Genomic DNA, 24,307 nt, shown 5'->3' with positions numbered 1-24,307 from the left:
GTTGGTAGTTGATAAGATGTTTACTGTGTGTTATGTTAACTCGACTAGAATAAACCTTGTTTTGTTTTAAAATACTTTTGATCTCTGTTGCATCACACCTGTAAAGTGGGCCCTTGTGCTCCCCATCACCAAAATCCAATAAAAATGGTGGGTCAGGTGAACTCCATGATATACTTTGGTGTTCTCTATACACTGACCCATAATAGGTGGGAGGAGCTGGGGCCCATACTGGATGACAGGGTGTGGAGTGAGGTCCTTCACAGGGTGAACTCCACATCCTCGTGCACGACGCTTGGTTTGATCCAAGTAGTTTTTAAATGTGCAACTGACCAAGTCCAGAATGAGTTGCTTCTTTGTAGAGGTGGAGGACAGGTGCGAGTGCTGCTCGAGTGGTCCGGCTAACCACACATTCTGGTCCTGTCTCAAGCTAGTGGGTTTCTGGGTTTCCTTCGCCTTATGTCAGTGATTCTGAAGATTGAGCTGGAGTCCTGTATGTGGCCATAATCAGAGCATTAGGCTCGCTGGAGCTGCAGACAGGCATGAGGGCCGATGTTCTGGCCTTCGCTTCGCTGATTGCTCGGAGGGGCGTACAATTGGGGTGTTTGGCTTTTTAACCATAAAGGAGGAAGTTAGCAGAATTTATTTTTAAAAATGACAGATAAGCCAATGTCTCGTTAGTCAAACTAAATTAGGCACAAAACGCATGAAATTATGGCGGCAATGAGGCTGCATCTCCAAAAGAAGGGGCATAATTATAACTTGCATTTCTATAGTGCCTTTGACTTAGTAAAACATTCCAAAGCACTTCACAGGAGTGTTAGCAATAATTCCCGAGCACAGGAGTTATTGGGACAGATGACCAAAATGATGAGGGACCTCGAAAGTCCGAGAGAGAGGCCCAGGCAGCTGAAGGTAAAACTGCCAATGACAGCGGAAAGATGAGATTTGGGAATGTTGAAGAGGCTAGATGTGAAGGAGCACAGATCTGGGAGGGTTGCAAGGCAGGAGGAGGTTATGGAGATAGGGAGGGGACAAGGTCATGCAGGGATTCAACAAGGGTGAGGAATTTTAAAACTGATGTGGTGCTGAAGCAGGAGTCAGAGTGACAGTGAGCATAGGGGCAATTGGTCAACAGGATTCAGAGTTAGGATATGGGTGGATGAGCTTAAACTTATGCGAGGGTTGGAAGGTGGGAGATTAGCCAGGGAGCATTCTAAAGTAGACAGGGTTTTTAGCAGAACAGCACATAGATTGGTGATGTTACAAGTAGATAGATTGGTGAAGAGAATGGGTTCAGATGCTCAGGTCAAAGGAGATACCAAGGTGATAGGCCTTTTGCTATGAAGTGAAGCTAGAGCAAAGAACAACAAAGTGTTTGATAGATTTTAATTTTTATTTCGAAACATAACGATTAACAATATGCGCATTGAATCAAATTTATTTTTCAATTCTAAAAATTCAGGTTTCAACTTTTGAGCGCAATTTGTAAAATTCTTTTAAATACAAGTGCACATTTTTTGGGGAAAACAGTACTAACAGTCATTGAAATGTCACACACAGGTAAGTAAACCTTAATTGAAACATTCATACAATCTGGAGCTTATTAAGAAAGAAACCCCAAAGAACTGGCCCCCCCCCCAAAACCTTCACAAGGAGAGAGACTTATGGTTTGTAGAAGATGCAGAGATTTCAGTTAAAGTTCGGGGGGAATTTGACTAATGCACCCCACTTCGGATTATATTAATTGAATGCCATTGGTCAGGTAATTCTGGGGAGCGGGAGTTCTGTAAGATACTAATCCCAAACCACAATTAATAGCAAGAAAATAGTTGATCCTTTAAATAATTTACTCTTGTTTCTGGCCAGCAAAAATAAAGTTTGTGCTGTAGCAGATAATAATTTATTTTGTTCTTTGTTTTGCTACATTAAGTTGATTGAATTGGAGCTTTTGCGAAAAATACAAACTACAAACCTGCCACTGATTAAATGGCCATTCTCAGTCATGAGAGCTGACACTGTGAGCAATGCAAAAATGTGTCGCTGGCTCTTTCATGCAATATATTCCAGTTGCTCTGCATCATGCATTAGCGATCGCCATTCATCTGCTCCTGCATTGTCATTTAGTGTTGCGATCTGTTTTGTTGCCGCCTTAATCACCTTTTCATGAATAATTTAATGGAGACACAATCAGGTCTACATAACCACAACAGGCAATCTCTCCCTCACAGTCCTGCTGTCAGATGGCACATGGTTTGGTACAGTTTACATAGTGTAACAGTCACAAAGATAACAACAGTTTTATTGTATCTAGGGTCCTATGGCAGTCTTGCTAACATGCCAGTGCTCAAGAGCAGGGCATCACTAGTGTTGGTCATTTGTGTTTCAAAAGGATTAGCTCTGGTTCTGTCCCCACTTCAACCACAAAATGTTTGTGTCCATTTTGTTGATTATTACAAATGATGGATGGCGAATGCAGCAGTTTCAACTGGGCGGTTGGGCATTCAGAGATCAGGTATTCAAACATGATTAGGAGGAAAAATGATTAGCTTCTGCCTCATTCCTGTCCCTCCCTCCTACCAACCGCCTCTCCATCACACACCTTTCTGCAAAGAATCATCAGGGTCAAGGTGTGCAGAACGTGCCAGGGCCTCTAACTCTTCCGAGTACAGAACCACATGCTGGACCAAAGGTTGTCCCCACCCAGAGAAGAGCCGAGTGCAAGTATCATAGGCAAGAAAGCTTTGAACCAATTCAAGAATCTAATTTCCACCTCCCAAGCACAGTAATGAGTGGACTACCCTCAGACACACTGTCCTGCAAAACTTCTGCACTCTAATCCTAAAATTGAAAAGGAAATCGGTCAGAACCAAAACCAGGTTAAGTAAAGCAATAAAGATTCACCATAAAGCAAATATATTGGACCAAAAAAAAAAAATCATTGTGAGCAACACCTCAATGGTCTCGCATTAGCGTCAACATCATCTACATGATTCTGGGATATCAACAGGACACAATTAAGACTACAGTTATAAATGAACACAATTCTAACCATTTTCAACTTCAAATCAACTCTAAAGTAAAGTAATACTGCATATTGGCAGAAACAGCATCAGCAGCTGCAATTTCATTTCAATGCTCTTTGTTCCCCTTTCTCTCGACACGTATAACTAGGCAGTGTTGTTGTTTGAGAGAAAGAGTGACAAGAGGTGGAAGCAGACAGACTAAGGTAGTGTGTTCGAGAGACTGATGTTAGTTATATCTTATGATAAATGGGGGGGGCGGGGGGAGGGAGAAGAGAAGAGAGAGGCAGACAGAGAACAACTGTGAGTGTGTCAGAGGGATAGAATGAGGGAGAAACAGAATGAGTGTGTCAATGAGCGACAAGCAGGCAGATATCAAGAGGCAATCAATCAACTTGTGTCTTAGAAGGTGGAACACAGAAAGAGACAGGCACACACAACCCAACTTTTGGGTGCAAGAGACAAGAGAGAAAGAGGATGCAAGGGGTACAGATACATGGAAGGTGTGTGAGACAGTGTGCGCGGGCAGAAGGGGGGCAATGTTCTGTAACTGTGATCAGTATCGCAATCTTAGGGCGATGTCAGTTTGCTTTGCAAGGACAATGCAAATCTATCCTGCATTGCTTTTATCAGAGTTGGGGGAACACTTACTACATCCACCAGAGATTTGCAGGAAAACTATATAAAACTAACAGCCTTTTGAAAGAAATATCTGAAAACCACAAAAATTATACCACGTTCTGTTTAAAGGAAAAATATCTTTCCATTCACTGTCTCCTAACCAATTAAATTTACAGTGCACTGTATCCGATTGGCCATTGACTTTTCCATGATGTCATTCAAATGCGTATCCAAAACAGTTTGCATTTCCACACAAGAAATATGTAACGCATTGATACAAGGCTGGCACATAGCACAACCCCACAAAACATAATTTTGAAAATTAATCTAATCAAATAGTCATACTCTTAGACTATAACCTTTTGACACAACTGGAGACACAAATTCACATGAGGAAAACATTTTTTTTTTTTAATAAATAAATCGGTGCCATGGTAATGGTGAATGACCTTTGTCCTCAAGCACCAGAGTGAAGTGGGCCAAAGAAGAAATGTTGACCTGAAAACCATCCAGCCGCAACACTGAGATTGTCCCTTAGCCGTCACCCAACTACATCCCTTCATGGCTTCATATTTTACACCAAACTCCCCCCATTCAAAACCTGTGAGGTTTCAGACTGTTGGGCACACTCAAGTCAGTGTCAATGGGGCAAGGGAGGGGAAGGAGAGAGATAGAAGCAGGAGAGAGAGGGGAGAGAAAGAAAGAGAGGGAGAGAAAGAGGTGAAACAGAGAGAGAAAAAAAAAAAAGGGGGAGAGAAAGAAAGAGGGGAGAGAAAAAGGGAGAGCGAGAGAGAGAAAGAAGGAGAAACAGGGAGAGAGAGAGAAAAAAGAGAAAGAGGGGAGAGAAAAAGGGAGAGCAAGAGAGAAGGAAAGCGAGAGAAAGAAGGAGAAACAGAAGGAGAGAGAGAAAAAAGAGGGAGAGAAAGAAAGGGGAGAGCGCGAGAGAGAGAGAAAGAAAGAGAGGAAAAAGAGAGAAAGAAAGAGAAAGAGAGAGAGAGAGAAATAAGAGATTAAGGCTGGGGTAGGCAAAAGTTGGGCTATCATGGAGACGGAGACAGAAAACTAAGATAGCTTTCTCACGTACAGGAACTCTTGCGACTTGAAATGAGATTTATAAATAGCGGAGTGTAAATTGAATGTCCCCTTGATGTGGGACTGGGGGTGGGAAGCGAAACTATGACTGCTTAGCCCTGGCATTTACCATTTTGCTACTGGGGAGGTCACTGTCCCTTAAGGCAGAGGTGACTAAACACCACCCCGGTGGGCAGCCCGAAACACAAGCAGTTCAACGTCCGGCACCCAGACAAGGGGGCACAAGCTTAAAATTGGGGGGTAGAAATTCAGGGGCAGTGTCAGAAAATCTCCCCAAAAAGCTATTGAGGCTGGAGATCAATTGCAGTTTGCAAAACAGTGATAGATTTTTAGTAGGTTAAGGTATTAAGGATTACGGACCAAAGCAGGTTGATTGAGTTAAGATACAGGTCAGCCATGATTTAACGGAGTGACAAAACACGCTGGAGGGGCCGAATGGGCTCCTCTGGTTCCTTAGACTTTTAGGACTGGAGGTTTGGGAAGAGCAGTTTTGTTTTTAAGTGCTGTTACCTCATTGGGTGGATAAATCCGGATTCGGACTCCAGGATCGGTTAGCAACAGAAACTCTGGCTATACAGGGATTGATTGGGATGGAGATGTAAACTCTACCTGGCCCAACCCAGAGATTCCCGTACAGGCCTTGGAGGCGAACGTTTTGTCGCCCATCTGGGGAAATTACTTTGTGTTGTGAATCGACATCGAGTGCCAGTAATAAACAAGTCTTCTTTGGCAAGCTTAACAAACCAGAAGAGTTCCCATTTTCCCATGAAGAGACAAGCAGGACCTTGCTTTGTTGGAAGAGAGGCTGGGAAGTCAGGAAAAAGGTGCAATGGGGGCCAGAAGCAGAAAAAGGGACAGTATTGAGACCCAGAACGCTCCCCTGGAACATCACACAGCACAAAAGACAGGTCCTGAAGGTGTAACCATAATGATGCAATCCACCAAAACATCACTGGTCAGCTGTGGTAGAAAATACAATGGATACACTGCAGGATGTTCTCCCCCATCAGCAGCACTTCCAGCCTGATTAGTGCTGTGCTTTTAAGGCTGCCACGCTCCGTCCCTCCTGCCCACCTAACACGGAAGGTGGTTCCTGGCCAATGTGGAGTTCCTCGCTCGCTGGCTCTTCATTCAGACTCTCGCAACAGTGCCAGGAGCGGGTACCAGGGCACCAGCTGATTGCGAACAGACAAGCTGGGTTCAGTAACGTTAGTGTCAAGTGTTATGTGGGTGGAGAGGGACACAAACATCTGCATCTTAAAACACGGCTGGCAATGTCAGTGCGGGGGAGGGGGAAGGAAGAGGAAAGCTTGCAACCAGGAAGGTTGCACTGTCAGACGTAACCTTGCAGGACTTTGCACCATTACAAATCACTTGCCCGAATTATCAAAAGATAAACCTCCGAATTACGCACACCAGATACTGATTTAACCTTTTGCTGATTCATGCAAACATTAAAAACAGAAACGGTGACAATTTTTGGACTATATACATGCATCACAAACAGCTAATTATCAACTGCCTATTGCAATAGATTGTACAATAAACTTTCAATTGATTGAGGGATGTGATTGCTGGGGTTGCACCTTCAATTAGCAAGAATACCAAAAACACTGAAGGTTTGGTCCTGCCCAATTATAACATTCGTTTTTAATTTTTAAGTGTTCTTTTTTTACAATGACCCGTGGCAGAACATCAAATACCAAAACTGGTCGGAGATCTCAGCCTAAACAGGAATCATGGCTGGAGATGGTGCTAGGTAAATGCTGAACACGCTCGATGATTAGCTCGTTATTCCATTTTAAACAAAGGCGTTAATAACGGGGATGGAAACAGGCAAGAGAGGAACCTTCCCCAGATGGGCTGGGCAGCACCATCACATTAGGCCAACTACCTTTTGTTAGAATGGAAATTTCCCTCGTTATACAAAAGTCTAAAAAGGCAGATGAAAGAACAGCACTAAATACCCAGGGGTCCAGGTGGTTTAAGACAGCTGGAGTGATAATTGGCCAACATGACTGACGGTCCATGTCAATATTAATCACTGAACCTGCCGGTAGCAGTTAGGACACTGTTGTTTAAAGATCGAATGCGATAATTTCACACTTTTCTTCACGTGTATGAACTGCTCCTGTATAGCTTTTAATTTGTGCATCAGACCCTGGCAGGAATCTTTCATAATTTGTAAACATGATGTGGAGATGCCGGCGTTGGACTGGGGTGAGCACAGTAAGAAGTCTTACAACACCAGGTTAAAGTCCAACAGGTTTGTTTCGAATCACTAGCTTTCGGAATATACCCAAGGAAGGAGCAGTGCTCCGAAAGCTAGTGATTCAAAACAAACCTGTTTGACTTTAACCTGGTGCAAGAACTCTTACCATAATTTGTAAAGATTTGTCTACAGGTGTCTACGCAGAATTGGAAGTTTTCGTAGACAACCCCAGTGTTTAAACCAACATGGCATTAGGGATTTTGGGGGGGGGGGGGGGGGGGAGAAAGAGGAGGAAGAGATTTCACACAACCAATCTGCACCTTAAAGCCCTTTGGGTTTAACACCTTCTGCACTCATTAAAAAAAAAGTTATGAAGGACTTCACATGGGAGACTAGCTTAAATATATGTTGAACTGCAGTGATATGAATTCTTGCTCAATGAGGTTTAGTGAGTCTCAAATGATTTTCATTTGGATTGGACAGTTCAGATTGAAACAACTGAGTCCTGACCCACTGATTTTCAAGGTTTAAGTTGTACTGGGCCAACCCTAGACATCTCCATCACAGCACTACAGAAGATAAACCTTCAGCCGGAACTGATTGGCATATGAATTTCCCTCATATCTCGGTGAGAAGGGTTTATTAATTAATCTACCTAATTACCATACTCTTTCATTGAAGGAATGGTCATTATCTTCATTTGGAGTGCAATTACTAATATCTTATTAAGCACCAATAGTGCAAACCCATTAACATTGGACAGAGGGAGGAGGTGGGAGTCACAGGATTGCACGGTACAGAGTTAGATCACCGTTAGCCACACACTTCCCTGCGGGTATGGAGAGGCTTTCCCGGAAGGCACTGCACTGCAGAGGCAGGTTTGGTCACTTACCCACCGTGTGTGTGTGTGTGTGTGTGTGTGTGTGGCCTTGTCAGAGAACATGTATACGGCAGAGTGCGTGTGGCATTTCCTGGAATATCAATTAGATTTGAACTGTCATTATGCAGAATCCTGGAGCTCTTTTGCTTTCTTTAGGATCAGGTCGACATCAGAGATTGGATAGTCCTGTCCATGGACCAATGGGAAAGAGAGAAAAACACAGTCAAATATACCAGACGGGCAATGTCTATACCTTTAAGACTTGCATTAATACACCATCTTTCAGGACATGCCAAAAATCGCATTTACAATGAAGTACCCATTGAAGTTTAGTCACCGTTGTAATGTAGGTAACACAGCAGCCAATTTGCGCACAGCAAGCTCCCACAAACAGCCATGTGATAATGAGCAGACGGTTTGTTTTTTTGTGATGTCACCCGTGAGGTAAATATTACCCAGGATTCTGGAGAGAATTCCACTGCTCTTTTTTTGGGGGCAAATAGTGGCCATGGGGCCTTCTACACCCACCTACGATGGCATATGAGAACACAGTTTAATGACTGACAGACAGGACCCCTGACGGTGCAGCACTCCCTCACCTTAGTAAGACACTGGGAGCGCCAGCCTGCATTGGGAGCTCAAATAGTGGGAGATATGGTGCAGTGGTCTCGACACTGGACGGTCAATCCAGAGGCCCAGGCTATTGCTCTGGGGGACCGATGTTAAAATCCCACCCTGGCTACTGGCGGAATTGAAGTTCAATTTTATTTTCCAATTAAATGGGCAATTTAGCGTGGCCAATCCACCCACCCTGCACACCTTCGGGTTGTGGGGGCGAAACCCACGCAGACACGGGGAGAATGTGCAAACTCCACACGGACAGTGACCCAGAACCGGGATCGAACCTAGGACCTCGGCGCCGTGAGGCAGCAGGGCTAACCCACTGTGGCACCCTGCTGCCCTTATTCTGTCATTTCTTGATATCACAATGTCACTCGGCCCTGACAACATTCCAGCAATGGGACTGAAGACTTGTGATCCAGAACCTGCCACATCCCTAGCCAAGTTGTTCCAGTACAGTTACAACACTGGCATCCATCCAGTAATGTGGAAAATTGCCAAGTATGTCCCATTCACAAAAAGCAGGACAAATCCAACCGAGTCAATTATTGGGACCTCGGCACTGAGAGCAGCAGTGCTAACCCACTGCGCCACCGTGTTGCCCAAATTTAGTTCAATTAATAACATCCGTAAAGCTAGTCTCAGTAATGGTGTCTGTGACACTCACCGATTTTTGTAAAAGGCCATATGATTTATTAATGTCCTTTAGGGGGATGGGTGGCATGGTGGTGCAGTGGTTAGCACTGCTGCCTCACAGGGACCGAGGGTTCAATCCCAGCCCCGGGACTCTGTCTGTGTGGAGTTTGCACATTCTCCTAGTGTCCGTGTGGGTCTTACCCCCACAACCCAAAGATGTGCAGGGTAGGTGGATTGGCCACGCTAAATTGCCCCTTAATTGGAAACAAAATTGGGCACTTTAAATTTATTTTAAAAGAAAAAAAATGGCCTTCAGGGGAGCAAATCTATCGTTCCTTTCGGTCTGGTCTACACGTGCTTTCATTCCCACAGCAATGTGGGTGACTCCTAACTGCCCCTCTGAAATGATGTAGCAAAGCCACTGGGTTCAAGGACAATTCGGGATGGGCAGCAAATGCCGGCCTTGCCAGTGACACTCAATTCCTTGGCATAGGACTGAAAACTCAGGGCGCCACCCACTGAGCCACGGGACTTAAAAGACACAATTCACAAACACCAAGTCATTACAAGGGAGTTATTTTGGGTCAACCAGGCATCAATTGGCCAGCAGCATCCCATTTCTGCTGTTTCTGCCACAATGTTGAAAACAACCGTACCCTTTAGTTCTGGTGCGGAGTGTAACCAGGGCTCCTTTGCCTCCTTCAGTTCTGTGGTTAGTGCAGGTGAATCGCACGCGTTACAACAAATGATCAGTGCAATCCAGAATCCAGCTGTTGGGACGCTGCTTCAGCAGCTGGTGCCATGACCCGGGGAGTGGGTTGACCGCTTGGCCCATCGAGCCCTTGTCGGCTCTTTGACAGAGCTACCCCAATTAGTGCTGCTCCCTACCCTTTCCCCATTTTCTTTCCCCCCACCGTTTGACCGTTCATCCAATTCCCTTTTTGAAAGTTACCATTGAATCAGTTTCCACTGCCTTTTGAGATGGCGCATCCCAGATCAAAAACAACTCGCTGCAGAAGCAGAATTCTCCTCGTTTCACCTCCCACTTCTCCTCTGGTTCGTTGCTGGACTGGAGCACGATCGCACACGTGGAATAAATTCCCCGGCCCATGTACAAGCTCGCAAGAGGGAAGTCACATTGCCTTCTACACCCCCTAGCTTTCAGTTAATTAAGGCAAGAATAAGACGGAGTGGCTTTCGAGGCTTTGATGGCCTAGGACGCAACATTCTCCTTCCTCTACCATAACCGTACAGCTTCGATCTTAACACAATTCCCCCAGGGCAATCTGTTACCGTGATAGAAAAATCAGAGATGGAGGTCTTTAGAATAATGAGGTGCGTTGATAGTTTTTTTTGGGGGGGGGGGGGGGGGAAGAGAGATAGTACTCGAAAACTCGGGTCACTAATAAGTCCAATAAAGAATTTAAGACCAGCTTTCCCAGAGAGTGGGGAGAACGTTACAGAGGGCAGTGGTTGGGATGAATGATGCATCAAAGTGGGCAGCTCGATAGGCTCGAGGGAGAAATGTGCAGAACATCACCTTGATGGATTGAGCTGAAGAGGGGCAGGGAGGAGGCTCATGTGGAGCATAAACATTGGGGTGGGGGCAGTTTCTGCACCCTCAGCTCTGCGTGATTCTCTGTGGAACAGTCTGGTCCCAAGATAGAATCCGTTTTCAATATTGCTGCCCCAGCCCCAACTAACATGCCGACATCAAACTGAGAAAACGTTAAAAAATAAAGTCCAGTAAAAGTGGATGTTTTGTGGAAACATTTAAAAGATATGGAGATGGGAGGAGTGTTGGGGGGAAACTGCCCAAGGAAATAAAATGGGGACAGACATTGGATAGTGTGTCTGGAGCTTTGTCCCGTGCCCCTGTATCCACAGGTCAAGAAAATAAATTAGAGCATTCTGGAATTTAGTATTTCCTCCCCCCACCTACCTGATGATGTACAAACATTGTTTTTATTGGTACAAACTAATTAATAAAAACACATTTTCAGCACCGAGGGCATTGTTTTAAGCATATGAGGGTGGGACTAAGGACCCTTTGGAGGTTTAAAAAAAAAAAATTATTCAAGATTACGGGGGCTCCTCTGGCTTGGCCAACATTTATCGTCTATTCCGGACTGCCCTCGAGAAGCAGTAGTGAGCTGTCTTCTCGAACCGCTGCAGTCCATAAGGTGTAGGATTTCATCAGCCCAGAACATCATTACCGATGAAAATAGGAAATGCTGGAAACGCACAGATCAGGCAGCAGTTGTGAAGAGAGACAAACAAGGATTGGGCTTTCATTCTTAAATTGAGGCTCAGCCTGTCACCGTCCCCATCATCTTTTAAAAACTCAGCCAAATGCACGTACTTAAAGCGAATTACAAAACTCTCCCACCGTGTCAAATCAAACTGTAAGATGCTCGAGATCTCGAATACTCACCAAATACTGGTGCTTTTGGACAGTGAAATCTCCCACCTGATCTTTGGAGATGGGACACAAAGATACTTCCCAGCGTGCTGCTTTTCGAAAGGAACCCACTGTCTAATGAGAGGAAGTCACTTATCAAGTTTGATGAAAATTGATTTTGTTCACGAGAAAAGAAACTTTGAGGTGACAAGTTGGAAATTTTGAAACAGGAGCCGGCAGAGCGACACACACACACACACACACACACACAGGCAGGCAGGCAGTGACACACACACACACACACACACACACACACAGGCAGGCAGTGACACACACACACACACACACAGGCAGGCAGTGACACACACACACACAGGCAGGCAGTGACACACACACACACAGGCAGGCAGTGACACACACACACACACACACAGGCAGGCAGTGACACACACACACACACACACACAGGCAGGCAGTGACACACACACACACACAGGCAGGCAGTGACACACACACACACACAGGCAGGCAGTGACACACACACACACACACAGGCAGGCAGTGACACACACACACAGGCAGGCAGTGACACACACACACACAGGCAGGCAGTGACACACACACACACAGGCAGTGGCAGAGAGCGACACACAGGCAGTGGCAGAGAGCGACACACACGCAGGCAGGCAGAGAGCGACACACACGCAGGCAGGCAGAGAGCGACACACACGCAGGCAGGCAGAGAGCGACACACACGCAGGCAGGCAGAGAGCGACACACACGCAGGCAGGCAGAGAGCGACACACACGCAGGCAGGCAGAGCGACACACACGCAGGCAGGCAGAGAGCGACACACACGCAGGCAGGCAGAGAGCGACACACACGCAGGCAGGCAGAGAGCGACACACAGGCAGGCAGGCAGAGCGACACACACACAGGCAGTGGCAGAGAGCAACACACACACAGGCAGGCCGAGAGCGACACACACGCAGGCAGGCAGAGAGCGACACACAGGCAGGCCGGCAGAGAGCGACACACACAGTGGCAGAGAGCGACACACAGGCAAGCAGGCAGAGAGCGACACACACAGGCAGGCAGAGAGCGACACACACAGGCAGGCAGAGAGCGACACACACAGGCAGGCAGAGAGCGACACACATGCAGGCAGGCAGAGAGCGACACACACACAGTGGCAGAGAGCGACACACACAGGCAGGCAGAGAGCGACACACACAGGCAGGCAGAGAGCGACACACACAGGCAGGCAGAGAGCGACACACACAGGCAGGCAGAGAGCGACACACACAGGCAGGCAGAGAGCGACACACACAGGCAGGCAGAGAGCGACACACACACAGGCAGGCAGAGAGCGACACACACGCAGGCAGGCAGAGAGCGACACACACGCAGGCAGGCAGAGAGCGACACACACGCAGTGGCAGAGAGCGACACACACAGGCAGGCAGAGAGCGACACACACAGGCAGGCAGAGAGCGACACACAGGCAGGCAGAGAGCGACACACACACAGTGGCAGAGAGCGACACACGCAGGCTGGCAGAGAGCGGCACACACGCAGTGGCAGAGAGCGGCACACACAGGCAGGCCGGCAGAGAGCGACACACACAGGCAGGCCGGCAGAGAGCGACACACACAGGCAGGCCGGCAGAGAGCGACACACACAGGCAGGCCGGCAGAGAGCGACACACAGTGGCAAAGACTGAGACAGACGGAGACACAACAAACACAGGAAAAGGCACACAGGCAGCGACTCAGATGGACACACTGAAAAACACAGGCAGACAGACACACCAGGGCAGAGACGTCGGCACAGAGTAGACCGCTCTAGATGGCAGGAAGTTACAGACAGGGTTTTTGAAAAAAATCCAGTATGACATTATCAAGTTATGGAGGAACAAGTTAGTGATCTCGGTACATGTTAAACAGGGCTGCGCGCGGCAGGTCATTAAATGTCTGACTAAATAGCTTTTTGAACTGTTGAGGTGACAGGTAAGGATGTCTGACAGATGGTCAGTCTCAATGAAAGAGTCAACATTCTCAGGCAGAAAGGTATCGGAAAAAGGAAGGAAATGATTTTTGAAGAAAGATGCAAATGGAGAAGAATTCGAAAAAGGAAGGGGGGGGGGGGGGGGGAGAGGAAATGATCCTAACATTTCCAATTGTCAGCTAGCATATATCATGTTCATAATTTTAGGTTTTAAACAAAAGCTGCATTGGAGTTGCTGATGAACTTAATGGAGAACTGTGAAAACAACCGTGAAACCAATCTGCTTACTCGATCTATTTGGTGATGCTGCAATATTCTCCATAGGTATAAGGTATAATAATCTTTATTGTCACAAGTAGGCTTACATTAACACTGCAATGAAGTTACCGTGAAAAGCCCCTAGTCGCCACACTCCGGCGCCTGTTCGGGTACACAGGGGGAGAATTCAGAATGTCCAATTCACCTAACAAGCACGTCTTTGGACTGTGGGAGGAAACCGGAGCACCCGGAGGAAACCCACGCAGACACGGGGAGAACGTGCAGACTCCCCACAGACAGTCACCCAAGCCGGGAATCGAACCTGGGATCCGAAATAATTTTTAAGTCACTTGCATTTCCTGTGGTGCAACTCTACATAGTGAAATACAAGATCAGAATGAGGCCATTCAGCCCCTCGAGCCTGCTTTCCCCGCCCCCCCCCCCATTCAATATGATTGTAGCTGATCTGGAACCTCAGCTCCACATTCCTGCTTCAAAAACCAGTAGAGTCCTAAAATCATTGTGGCACAGATGTCCATTCAGCCCATGCTGGCTCTCTGTAAAGCAATCCTGTCGGTCTCCCTTTATTTCCCTCAAGTGCTCACCCAATTTCCTTCTGAAATCATTAATCATCTCGGCTTCCTGTCAGCTGTGTTCCGGGTCATTACTACTCTGTGTGAAAAGGTACAGCCACGCATGCTCACCAAGTCTCTTGCCCACAACCCGAAATCGGTGTCCTGGCCCATGTACCATTAGCTATTAGGAACCAGCTTTTGTCATATGATCTAAACCTGGCATAATCTTCTGCACCTCTATCAAATCTTCCCTTTGCTCCCAGGGGTGAACTGCCCCAGATTCATAAATCTAAACTCGTAGCTAAAATCCTTCAGCCCTGAAACCATTCTGGTAAATCTTCTCTGCACCTTCTCAAACGCCCCACCATCTGCCCTGAAATGTGGGACAAGAACTGGCTGCAATTCTCTAGTTGTGACCTAATCAGGGCTTCATAAAAAGTTCAGCAGAATCTCCCCGCTTTTGTTCGCTCCACCTCTATGTAAGCAGCCCAAGATCTCATATCTTTGTCAACTACGGCACGGTATCACAGTGGTTAGCACCGTTGCTTCACAGCTCCAGGGTCCCAGGTTCGATTCCCGCCTCAGGTGACTGGCTGTTCAGAGTCTGCACGTTCTCCCCGTGTCAGAATGGGTTTCCTCCCAGATGTGCAGGTTAGGTGGATTGGCTGTGCTAAATTGCCCTTAGTGTCCAAAAAGGTTAGGGTGCTCTTTCCAAGGGCCGGTGCAGACTTGATGGGTCAAATGGTCTCCTTCTGCACTGTAAATTCTATGATCTACACTCTCAATGTCCTGGAACCTTCAATGTTGCACATGCATCTCCAGGTCTCTCTGTCCCACATACTCTTCAGAACTGTGCCGTAAAACCATTTTCCCCCATTCCTTCTGCTAAAATGCATCACCTCACACTTCTCTGTATCAAATTCCATCTGCCGCCTGTAGCCACCTGGGACGGCCACGTCCGCATTACAAAATGGACACTTGCAAAGAATGCAGGGAAAATTGGACAAAGCTAAGAAACAAGCAGGTGCAAGCTCTGTCTGTTGATCGGAACCTTAAACGCTCAGACAGGACAGAAACTACCAAACAATCTACATCCTAATGAGCCATCTCCAGGGGCAAAAGGGAAACATTTACATACATAATGTTAAGGCAGACTCCCCGGCGCCAGAAGCAGACAGACAGTCACCAGGACACGCCCAGCGATCATGGAACCACCCCTCTATTGGAGGAAAATCGATACAGATGATTGGGAAAGACCCAATTAGTTGAGGCCAAGTTCAAGGTCTGCCCAAAAGCGCGCAAAGCCCTTTTCAGTATAAAAGGTATCCCCCAAGGGAGAATCTTCCTCCTTTGTCAGCGAAGCGAGAGACCTGCCTAGCAGCTGCATCAGACCAAGTAAGTCCCAAGTCAACGCACGCTACGAGATAGACGCTCCTAGTTACTGCCCTGTAAACAGCCCAAGGCTTTAGTAATAGTGGTAGTTTAGTTTGTAGAGTTTATGCAGGAGTAGATTTGACTGTGTGTAAATAAATGAGCATTGCTTTTGAACTCACTATCTGGTGTATCGAGTCATTGATCAGTATTCAAAGAACAAAGAACAAAGAAATGTACAGCACAGGAACAGGCCCTTCGGCCCTCCAAGCCCGTGCCGACCATACTGCCCGACTAAACTACAATCTTCTACACTTCCTGGGTCCGTATCCTTCTATTCCCATCCTATTCATATATTTGTCAAGATGCCCCTTAAATGTCCCTATCGTCCCTGCCTCCACTACCTCCTCCGGTAGTGAGTTCCAGGCACCCACTACCCTCTGCGTAAAAAACTTGCCTCGTACATCTACTCTAAACTTTGCCCCTCTCACCTTAAACCTATGCCCCCTAGTAATTGACCCCTCTACCCTGGGGAAAAGCCTCTGACTATCCACTCTGTCTATGCCACTCATAATTTTGTATACCTCTATCAGGTCGCCCCTCAACCTCCTTCGTTCCAGTGAGAACAAACCAAGTTTATTCAATCGCTCCTCATAGCTTATGCCCTCCATACCAGGCAACATTCTGGTAAATCTCTTCTGCACCCTCTCTAAAGCCTCCACATCCTTCTGGTAGTGTGGCGACCAGAATTGAACACTATACTCCAAGTGTGGCCTAACTAAGGTTCTATACAGCTGCAACATGACTTGCCAATTCTTATACTCAATGCCCCGGCTAATGAAGGCAAGCATGCCGTATGCCTTCTTGACTACCTTCTCCACCTGTGTAGCCCCTTTCAGTGATCTGTGGACCTGTACTCCTAGATCTCTTTGACTTTCAATACTCTTGAGGGTTCTACCATTCACTGTATATTCCCTACCTGCATTAGCCCTTCCAAAATGCATTACCTCACATTTGTCCAGGTTAAACTCCATCTGCCATCTCTCCGCCCAAGTCTCCAGACAATCTAAATCCTGCTGTATCCTCAGACAGTCCTCATCGCTATCCGCAATTCCACCAACCTTTGTGTCGTCTGCAAACTTACTAATCAGACCAGTTACATTTTCCTCCAAATCATTTATATATACTACAAAGAGCAAAGGTCCCAGCACTGATCCCTGTGGAACACCACTGGTCACAGCCCTCCAATTAGAAAAGCATCCCTCCATTGCTACCCTCTGCCTTCTATGGCCTAGCCAGTTCTGTATCCACCTTGCCAGTTCACCCCTGATCCCGTGTGACTTCACCTTTTGTACTAGTCTACCATGAGGGACCTTGTCAAAGGCCTTACTGAAGTCCATATAGACAACATCTACTGCCCTACCTGCATCAATCATCTTAGTGACCTCCTCGAAAAACTCTATCAAGTTAGTGAGACACGACCTCCCCTTCACAAAACCGTGCTGCCTCTCACTAATACGTCCATTTGCTTCCAAATGGGAGTAGATCCTGTCTCGAAGAATTCTCTCCAGTAATTTCCCTACCACTGAAGTAAGGCTCACCGGCCTGTAGTTCCCGGGATTATCCCTGCCACCCTTCTTAAACAGAGGAACAACATTGGCTATTCTCCAGTCCTCCGGGACATCCCCTGAAGACAGCGAGGATCCAAAGATTTCTGTCAAGGCCTCAGCAATTTCCTCTCCAGCCTCCTTCAGTATTCTGGGGTAGATCCCATCCGGCCCTGGGGACTTATCTACCTTAATATTTTTTAAGACACCCAACACCTCGTCTTTTTGGATCACAATGTGACCCAGGCTATCTACACCCCCTTCTCCAGACTCAACATCTACCAATTCCTTCTCTTTGGTGAATACTGATGCAAAGTATTCATTTAGTACCTCGCCCATTTCCTCTGGCTCCACACATAGATTCCCTTGCCTATCCTTCAGTGGGCCAACCCTTTCCCTGGCTACCCTCTTGCTTTTTATGTAAGTGTAAAAAGCCTTGGGATTTTCCTTAACCCTATTTGCCAATGACTTTTCATGACCCCTTCTAGCCCTCCTGACTCCTTGCTTAAGTTCCTTCCTACTTTCCTTATATGCCACACAGGCTTCGTCTGTTCCCAGCCTTTTAGCCCTGACAAATGCCTCCTTTTTCTTTTTGACGAGGCCTACAATATCACTCGTCATCCAAGGTTCCCGAAAATTGCCGTATTTATCTTTCTTCCTCACAGGAACATGCCTGTCCTGTATTCCTTTCAACTGACACTTGAAAGCCTCCCACATGTCAGATGTTGATTTGCCCTCAAACATCCGCCCCCAATCTATGTTCTTCAGTTCCCGCCTAATATTGTTATAATTAGCCTTCCCCCAGTTTAGCACATTCATCCTCGGACCACTCTTATCCTTGTCCACCAGTACTTTAAAACTTACTGAATTGTGGTCACTGTTACCGAAATGCTCCCCTACTGAAACATCTACCACCTGGCCGGGCTCATTCCCCAATACCAGGTCCAGTACCGCCCCTTCCCTAGTTGGACTGTTTACATATTGTTTTAAGAAGCCCTCCTGGATGCTCCTTACAAACTCTGCCCCGTCTAAGCCCCTGGCACTAAGTGAGTCCCAGTCAATATTGGGGAAGTTGAAGTCTCCCATCACCACAACCCTGTTGTTTTTACTCTTTTCCAAAATCTGTCTACCTATCTGCTCCTCTATCTCCCGCTGGCTGTTGGGAGGCCTGTAGTATACCCCCAACATTGTGACTGCACCCTTCTTATTCCTGATCTCTACCCATATAGCCTCACTGCCCTCTGAGGTGTCCTCTCGCTGTATAGCTGTGATACTCTCCTGAACAAGTAGCGCAACTCCGCCTCCCCTTTTACATCCCCCTCTATCCCGCCTGAAACATCTAAATCCTGGAACGTTTAGCTGCCAATCCTGCCCTTCCCTCAACCAGGTCTCTGTAATGGCAACAACATCATAGTTCCAAGTAGTAATCCAAGCTCTAAGTTCATCTGCCTTACCCGTAATGCTCCTTGCATTAAAACATATGCACTTCAGGCCACCAGACCCGCTGTGTTCAGCAACTTCTCCCCGTCTGCGCTGCCTCAGAGCCACACTGTCCCTATTCCCTAGTTCTCCCTCAATGCTCTCACCTTCTGACCTATTGCTCCCGTGCCCACCCCCCTGCCATACTAGTTTAAACCCTCCCGTGTGACACTAGCAAACCTCGCGGCCAGGATATTTATGTCTCTCCGGTTTAGATGCAACCCGTCCATCTTATACAGGTCACACCTGCCCCGGAAGAGCTCCCAGTGGTCCAGATAACAGAAACCCTCCCTCCTACACCAGCTGTTTAGCCACGTGTTTGTCTGCTCTATCTTCCTATTTCTAGCCTCACTGGCACGTGGCACAGGGAGTAATCCCGAGATTACAACCCTCGAGGTCCTGTCTTTTAACTTTCTGCCTAGCTCCCTGAACTCCTGCTGCAGGACCTCATGCCCCTTCCTGCCTATGTCGTTAGTACCAATATGTACAACGACCTCTGCCTGTTTGCCCTCCCCCTTCAGGATTCCCTCTACCCGTTCGGAGACATCCTGGACCCTGGCACCAGGGAGGCAACATACCATCCTGGAGTCTCTTTCACGTCCACAGAAGCGCCTGTCTGTGCCCCTGACTATAGAGTCCCCTATAACTATTACTCTTCTGCGCTTTGACCCTCCCTTCTGAACATCAGAGCCAGCCGTGGTGCCACTGCTCTGGCTGCTGCTGTTTTCCCCTGATAGGCTATCCCCCCCGACAGTATCCAAAGGGGTATATCTGTTCGAGAGGGGGACAACCACAGGGGATTCCTGCACTGACTGCCTGCCCTTTCTGGTGGTCACCCATTTCTCTGCCTGCACCTTGGGTGTGACCACACTTACATAACTGCGATCTATGACGCTTTCCGCCACCTGCATGCTCCTAAGTGCATCCAATTGCTGCTCCAACCGAACCATGCGGTCTGTGAGGAGCTGCAGTTGGGTGCACATTCGGTTCTGAACCTTGTGGTGGTGTCGAAAGATACCTGGCGACTCTTGAGCAAACGTGATTAAACAGAGACAAATTAAGAGCCAACCAAAAGTTAGCCTGTCTGCCAGCCCATATCCTGTTGCAGACGACGTGGATCATCCGCACGATCAGTCACATCTCGAAGTTTGGTATCGCTTATCAATTAAAAAAAAAACAACTTATATTCCAACATCCAAGTAATTTACAAAATATCAAAAAAGCTGTGGTCCTAGCATTGACGATTCAGGGACACCATTGTCCACAATCCTCCAGTCTGATACATGTGTCAGGCTCAGCCTGGTACAATTCTAGGTCGTTCACCGGGCTCATATGACAGCAGCCCAGGTGAGCTGATTCTTTGGGGTGGAAGACAGGTGCGCAAAATGTGCGGGAGGACCAGCGAACCATGGCCACATGTTCTGGACATGTCCAAAGCTTGGGGGATTTTGGCAGGGGTTTAAAGATGTCATGTCCACGGTGTTAAAAACAAGGGTGGCACGGAGTCCAGAGGTGGCGATTTTCAGGGTGTCGGAAGACCCAGGAATCCAGGAGGAGAAAGAGGCAGACGTTCTGGCCTTTGCTTCCCTGGTAGCCCGGACACAGATACTATTAGCATGGAGACGGATACTATTAGCCTGGCGGGACTCAAAGCCCCCGAAGTCGGAGTACTGGCTATCGGACATGGCTAGTTTTCTCTGTTTGGAGAAAATCAAGTTCGTCTTGAGGGTCAGCCCGGAGGTGGCAGCTGTTCGTCGACTTCTTTGCGGGAAAATTAATTGTCAGCAGAAAGGGGGGGGGGCTTCGTTTAGCTTAGTGTAGGGGGTTAACTAAGGTGGAGCCTGTAAGGGAGGGAGACGGCTTTTGCACTATATTTATAGTTTCATGTACAATGTTTGTTTTGTTGTTATAGGGGCTGGTTTAGCACACAGTGCTAAATCGCTGGCTTTTAAAGCAGACCAAACAGGCCAGCAGCACGGTTCAATTCCCATACCAGCCTCCCCAAACAGGCGCCTGAATGTGGCGACTAGGGGCTTTTCACAGTAACTTCATTGAAGCCTACTTGTGACAATAAACAATTTTATTACTTTATTATTTTATGATACCAAAAAATACCTCAATGAAATGGTTTTTTTTTTTTTTTAATCCTCCAGTCTGATAAACATTGGCCCATAGATGTCCTGATTCCCCAGTGTCTCAATCAGGTGGTGCCCCCAACGATGCGCTGGGGAATCCCATTGGGCTGACCCAACAATTTCCCAGAAGTGCTGACTTGCTCTGGACAACTGTGCTGGGCTGGGAACCATCCGACAGAAGCGATTTGAATCACTAACTATTCTGCCAGTTTTACCCTTAAGTTATTCTTAAAGTATTAAGCTTCTTCAAACTCCAAATATTAAAAAAGCCAAGATCCAGCCTCACACGGGACACCCCTCAGCGGGTCCACTACACCACACCCACCCACACCTCCTTTCGGCCTGGACCGAGCCCTCCCCTCCTCTCAAACGGCAGTGTTTTTTTTTGTTCATGGGATGTGGGCGTCGCTGGCTAGGTCAGCATTTATTTATGTCACATTGCTGTCGGTCTAGAGTCACGTGTAGGCCAGACCAGGTAAGGACGGCAGATTTCCTTCCCTAACAGGACATTAGTGAACCAGGTGGGTTTTTACGACAATCGACAATAGTTTCATGGTCAGCATTATACTTTTAATTGCAGATTTTTATTGAATTCAAATTCCGCCATCTGCCATGGGGGGATTCGAACCTGGGTCTCTGGTTTACTAGTCCAGTGACAATACCACTACACCACCACCCTGACTAGCTCATGGACTGCAGCAGTTCAAGGCAGCAGCTCCACCACCACCTTCGAGGACAGGCAACAGATGCTGGCCTTGCTCATATCTCTAAGAAACATATTCTTTTCACACCAATCTGTTCTGAAGCTTGCTCTCTGGCAATGTAGGACTTTGACTAGCATCCTTCTGGCTCTCCTTTGCCTCTCCTGTGTCTCAGCAGCTGCTCCCTTATTAATTATCCACCCATCGAGGGCTGGAGAGTTTAGCAGGATGGCAATTTTGAGAATTCCAATCAGGAGTACGGCTCCACTCCTCGGAGCCCCCATTACTTTGCTGCTCTTTCTTGTACAAAGTGCCGTTACCCCTTAACAGCTGCACAACTATACTAATTGTTTCTATATTTCTTTTTATAAATTTAAGAGAACCCAATTCATTTTTTTCCAATTAAGGGGCAATTTAGCGTGGCCAATCCACCTACCCTGCACATCTTTTGGGCTGTGGGGGCAAAATCCACACAAACATGGGGAGTGTGCGCAAACTCCACACGGACAGTGACCGGGAGCCAGGATCAAACCTGGGACCTCGGCGCTGTGAGGCCGCAGTGCTAACCACTGTGCCGTCGTGCTGCCCTAACTATACAAATTTAAACTGCCCTCGACATCTCCAGTGTAGGTTGGAAATCTCGTCACTGCTCACCATCCAGTGGTTGCACTCAAACTATCTTCACAAATATCAGCACCACTGGAGATCAAATTATGTGCAACTTCCTCCAAATGCTCTCGCGGGAGAAGTTAACGGCAGGAACTTGGACAAACCCAGTCTTCAACTACACCCATCGGGCATCAATGACTGGCATTTAAACATTTTGTCTTTCTAGAAGATTATGTAGATTTAAGAATGACAGCTTCAATAGCCCATTTCGATGAATTTGCTGAATCGCATTTGAAACAGTGACAAGGGACAAGTAAAAGGAAGCAAAGAAAGAGAGATAGGTGCCACATGTTGGCACTCCAGCACCACATGTTCTAGTGATAGGGCACAAGTCCAGCCAACAAATCCACCACCACTGCGCCACTACCAAAATGGCGGAGGGCAAATGAGATAAACCCTGGTCTTTTTTCACGTACAATTCCAAAGACTATTCCATTGCAGATTGCACCCTCTACCCAGCTCACAAACCGACCCCATACCACCAGCCCCAAAGCGCACCCCCACACAGTGACCCAAGCCGGGAATCGAACCAGAGACCCTGCCGCTGTGAAGCCATAGTGCTAACCACTGTGCTACCGTGCCACCTGGTCCTTTCCCAAACTCCTCTGGATGAAAAGAGGGGGTGGGGATAGGGGCAGGGGTGCTGACCTCAAGCAATGCCAATATTACAGACACAAATTTTTGATGGTGCCAGAACATTTGACAAAGTTGTTCCAACAAGAAAAGCAGACAGATTGCTTGGCTCGAGGAGGAGAGAAAGGGTACAAAAGCAGGCAGGTTATGTTGAGCCTTTATAAATCACCGGTAGGCTTCAGCTGGAGTGGTCCAATTCTGGGCACAGGAAGGATGTCCGGGCCTTGGAGAGGGTGCGGAGGAGATTCAGAGCGAATCCAGGGAGGAGGATATTCAGTCACATGGAGAGACAGGAGAAGGTTGGATTGCTCGACAGGCAGTGAAGACAGGATACGATTGGCGTTCAAAATCATAGAACCTGTTTTCCACTAACGGGAGGGTCAGAAACCAGAGCTACAGATTTACGATAATTGGAAAAAAGCCAAAAGACTTGTTTTTTTAATTGCAGCGAGTAATAGTGCACTTCCTGAAAGGGCAGTGGAAGAGATTAAATAGTAACTTTCAAAAGGGAACTGGCCAAGTACTTGAAAAGGAGAATTTTACACGGCTGTAGGACTAATAAGATAGCTTTCACAAAAAGCCAGCATGAACAGGATGGGCCAAATGACCTCTTTCCGGGTTGCACGATTCTAGTTCTATAACCCTACAATGTTCCTTTGCAACAGCTATTTGGTCTAGCTCCTTGTCAACCAGCAACTCATGGATTTGACAGGCCTATGGCTGTAGTATCTGGTTTTAGAGGGAAGGACAGGCACATCTGAAAAACCGATGGGCTCAGTTAGAAACACAGAATAGGAGCAGGCCATTCAGCCCTTCGAGCCTGCTCCACCATTTATCATGATCATCCAAGTCAATAGTCTGTGTCCCACCTTCCCCCATATCATACAAACCCTACAGTGCAGGAGGCAGCTATTCAGCCCATTGAGACTGCAACGACTCTCTGAGAGAGCACCCTACCGAGGCACAATCCCCCATCCTGCCCCGTAACCATACCTAACCGCTGGACACTATTCGGACACTAAGGGGCAATTCTAACACGGCCAATCCCCTAACCTGCACATCTTTGAATCACGGAAGGAAACCGGAGCATCCGGAGAAAACCCACGCAGACATAGGCAGAACATGCAAACTCCACAGACAGTGACCCAAGATATTTTGATCCCTTTAGCCCATGAGCTACATTTAACTCCTTCTCGAAAACAACGCTTTGGCCTCACTGGTTTTCTGTGGCAGCGAATTCCACAGGCTCACCAGTCTCTGGGTGAAGAAATGTCTCCTCATCTCAGTTCTAAATGGTCTATCCTGTATCCTCAGACTGTTGCCCCTGGTTCTGGAATCGCCAGCCATCGGGAACCTCCTCCCTGTATCTACCCTGTCTGGTCCGGTTAT

The 24,307-nt window shown here is 47.3% G+C and overlaps 1 protein-coding gene across 1 annotated transcript in view; it reads right to left on the bottom strand.

The window, feature by feature from the left end:
- Nucleotides 1-1,374: 1,374 nt before the first annotated feature.
- The window catches only part of tbc1d13 (TBC1 domain family, member 13), a 61,289-nt gene continuing 38,356 nt past the window's right edge, over nt 1,375-24,307 (bottom strand). The window contains exons 10-11 of the mRNA XM_072488846.1: nt 11,517-11,618; nt 1,375-8,011 (exon numbers count right to left, since the gene is read on the bottom strand). Of these exons, the coding sequence (XP_072344947.1) occupies nt 7,946-8,011; nt 11,517-11,618 (168 nt within the window). The 3' untranslated portion in view covers nt 1,375-7,945. The remainder of the gene's footprint in view (nt 8,012-11,516; nt 11,619-24,307) is intronic.

This window comes from Scyliorhinus torazame, chromosome 22 (assembly GCF_047496885.1).
Source record: "Scyliorhinus torazame isolate Kashiwa2021f chromosome 22, sScyTor2.1, whole genome shotgun sequence".
Taxonomy (NCBI): Eukaryota; Metazoa; Chordata; class Chondrichthyes; order Carcharhiniformes; family Scyliorhinidae; genus Scyliorhinus; species Scyliorhinus torazame.
This window is presented reverse-complemented; position numbering and strand designations above follow the sequence as displayed.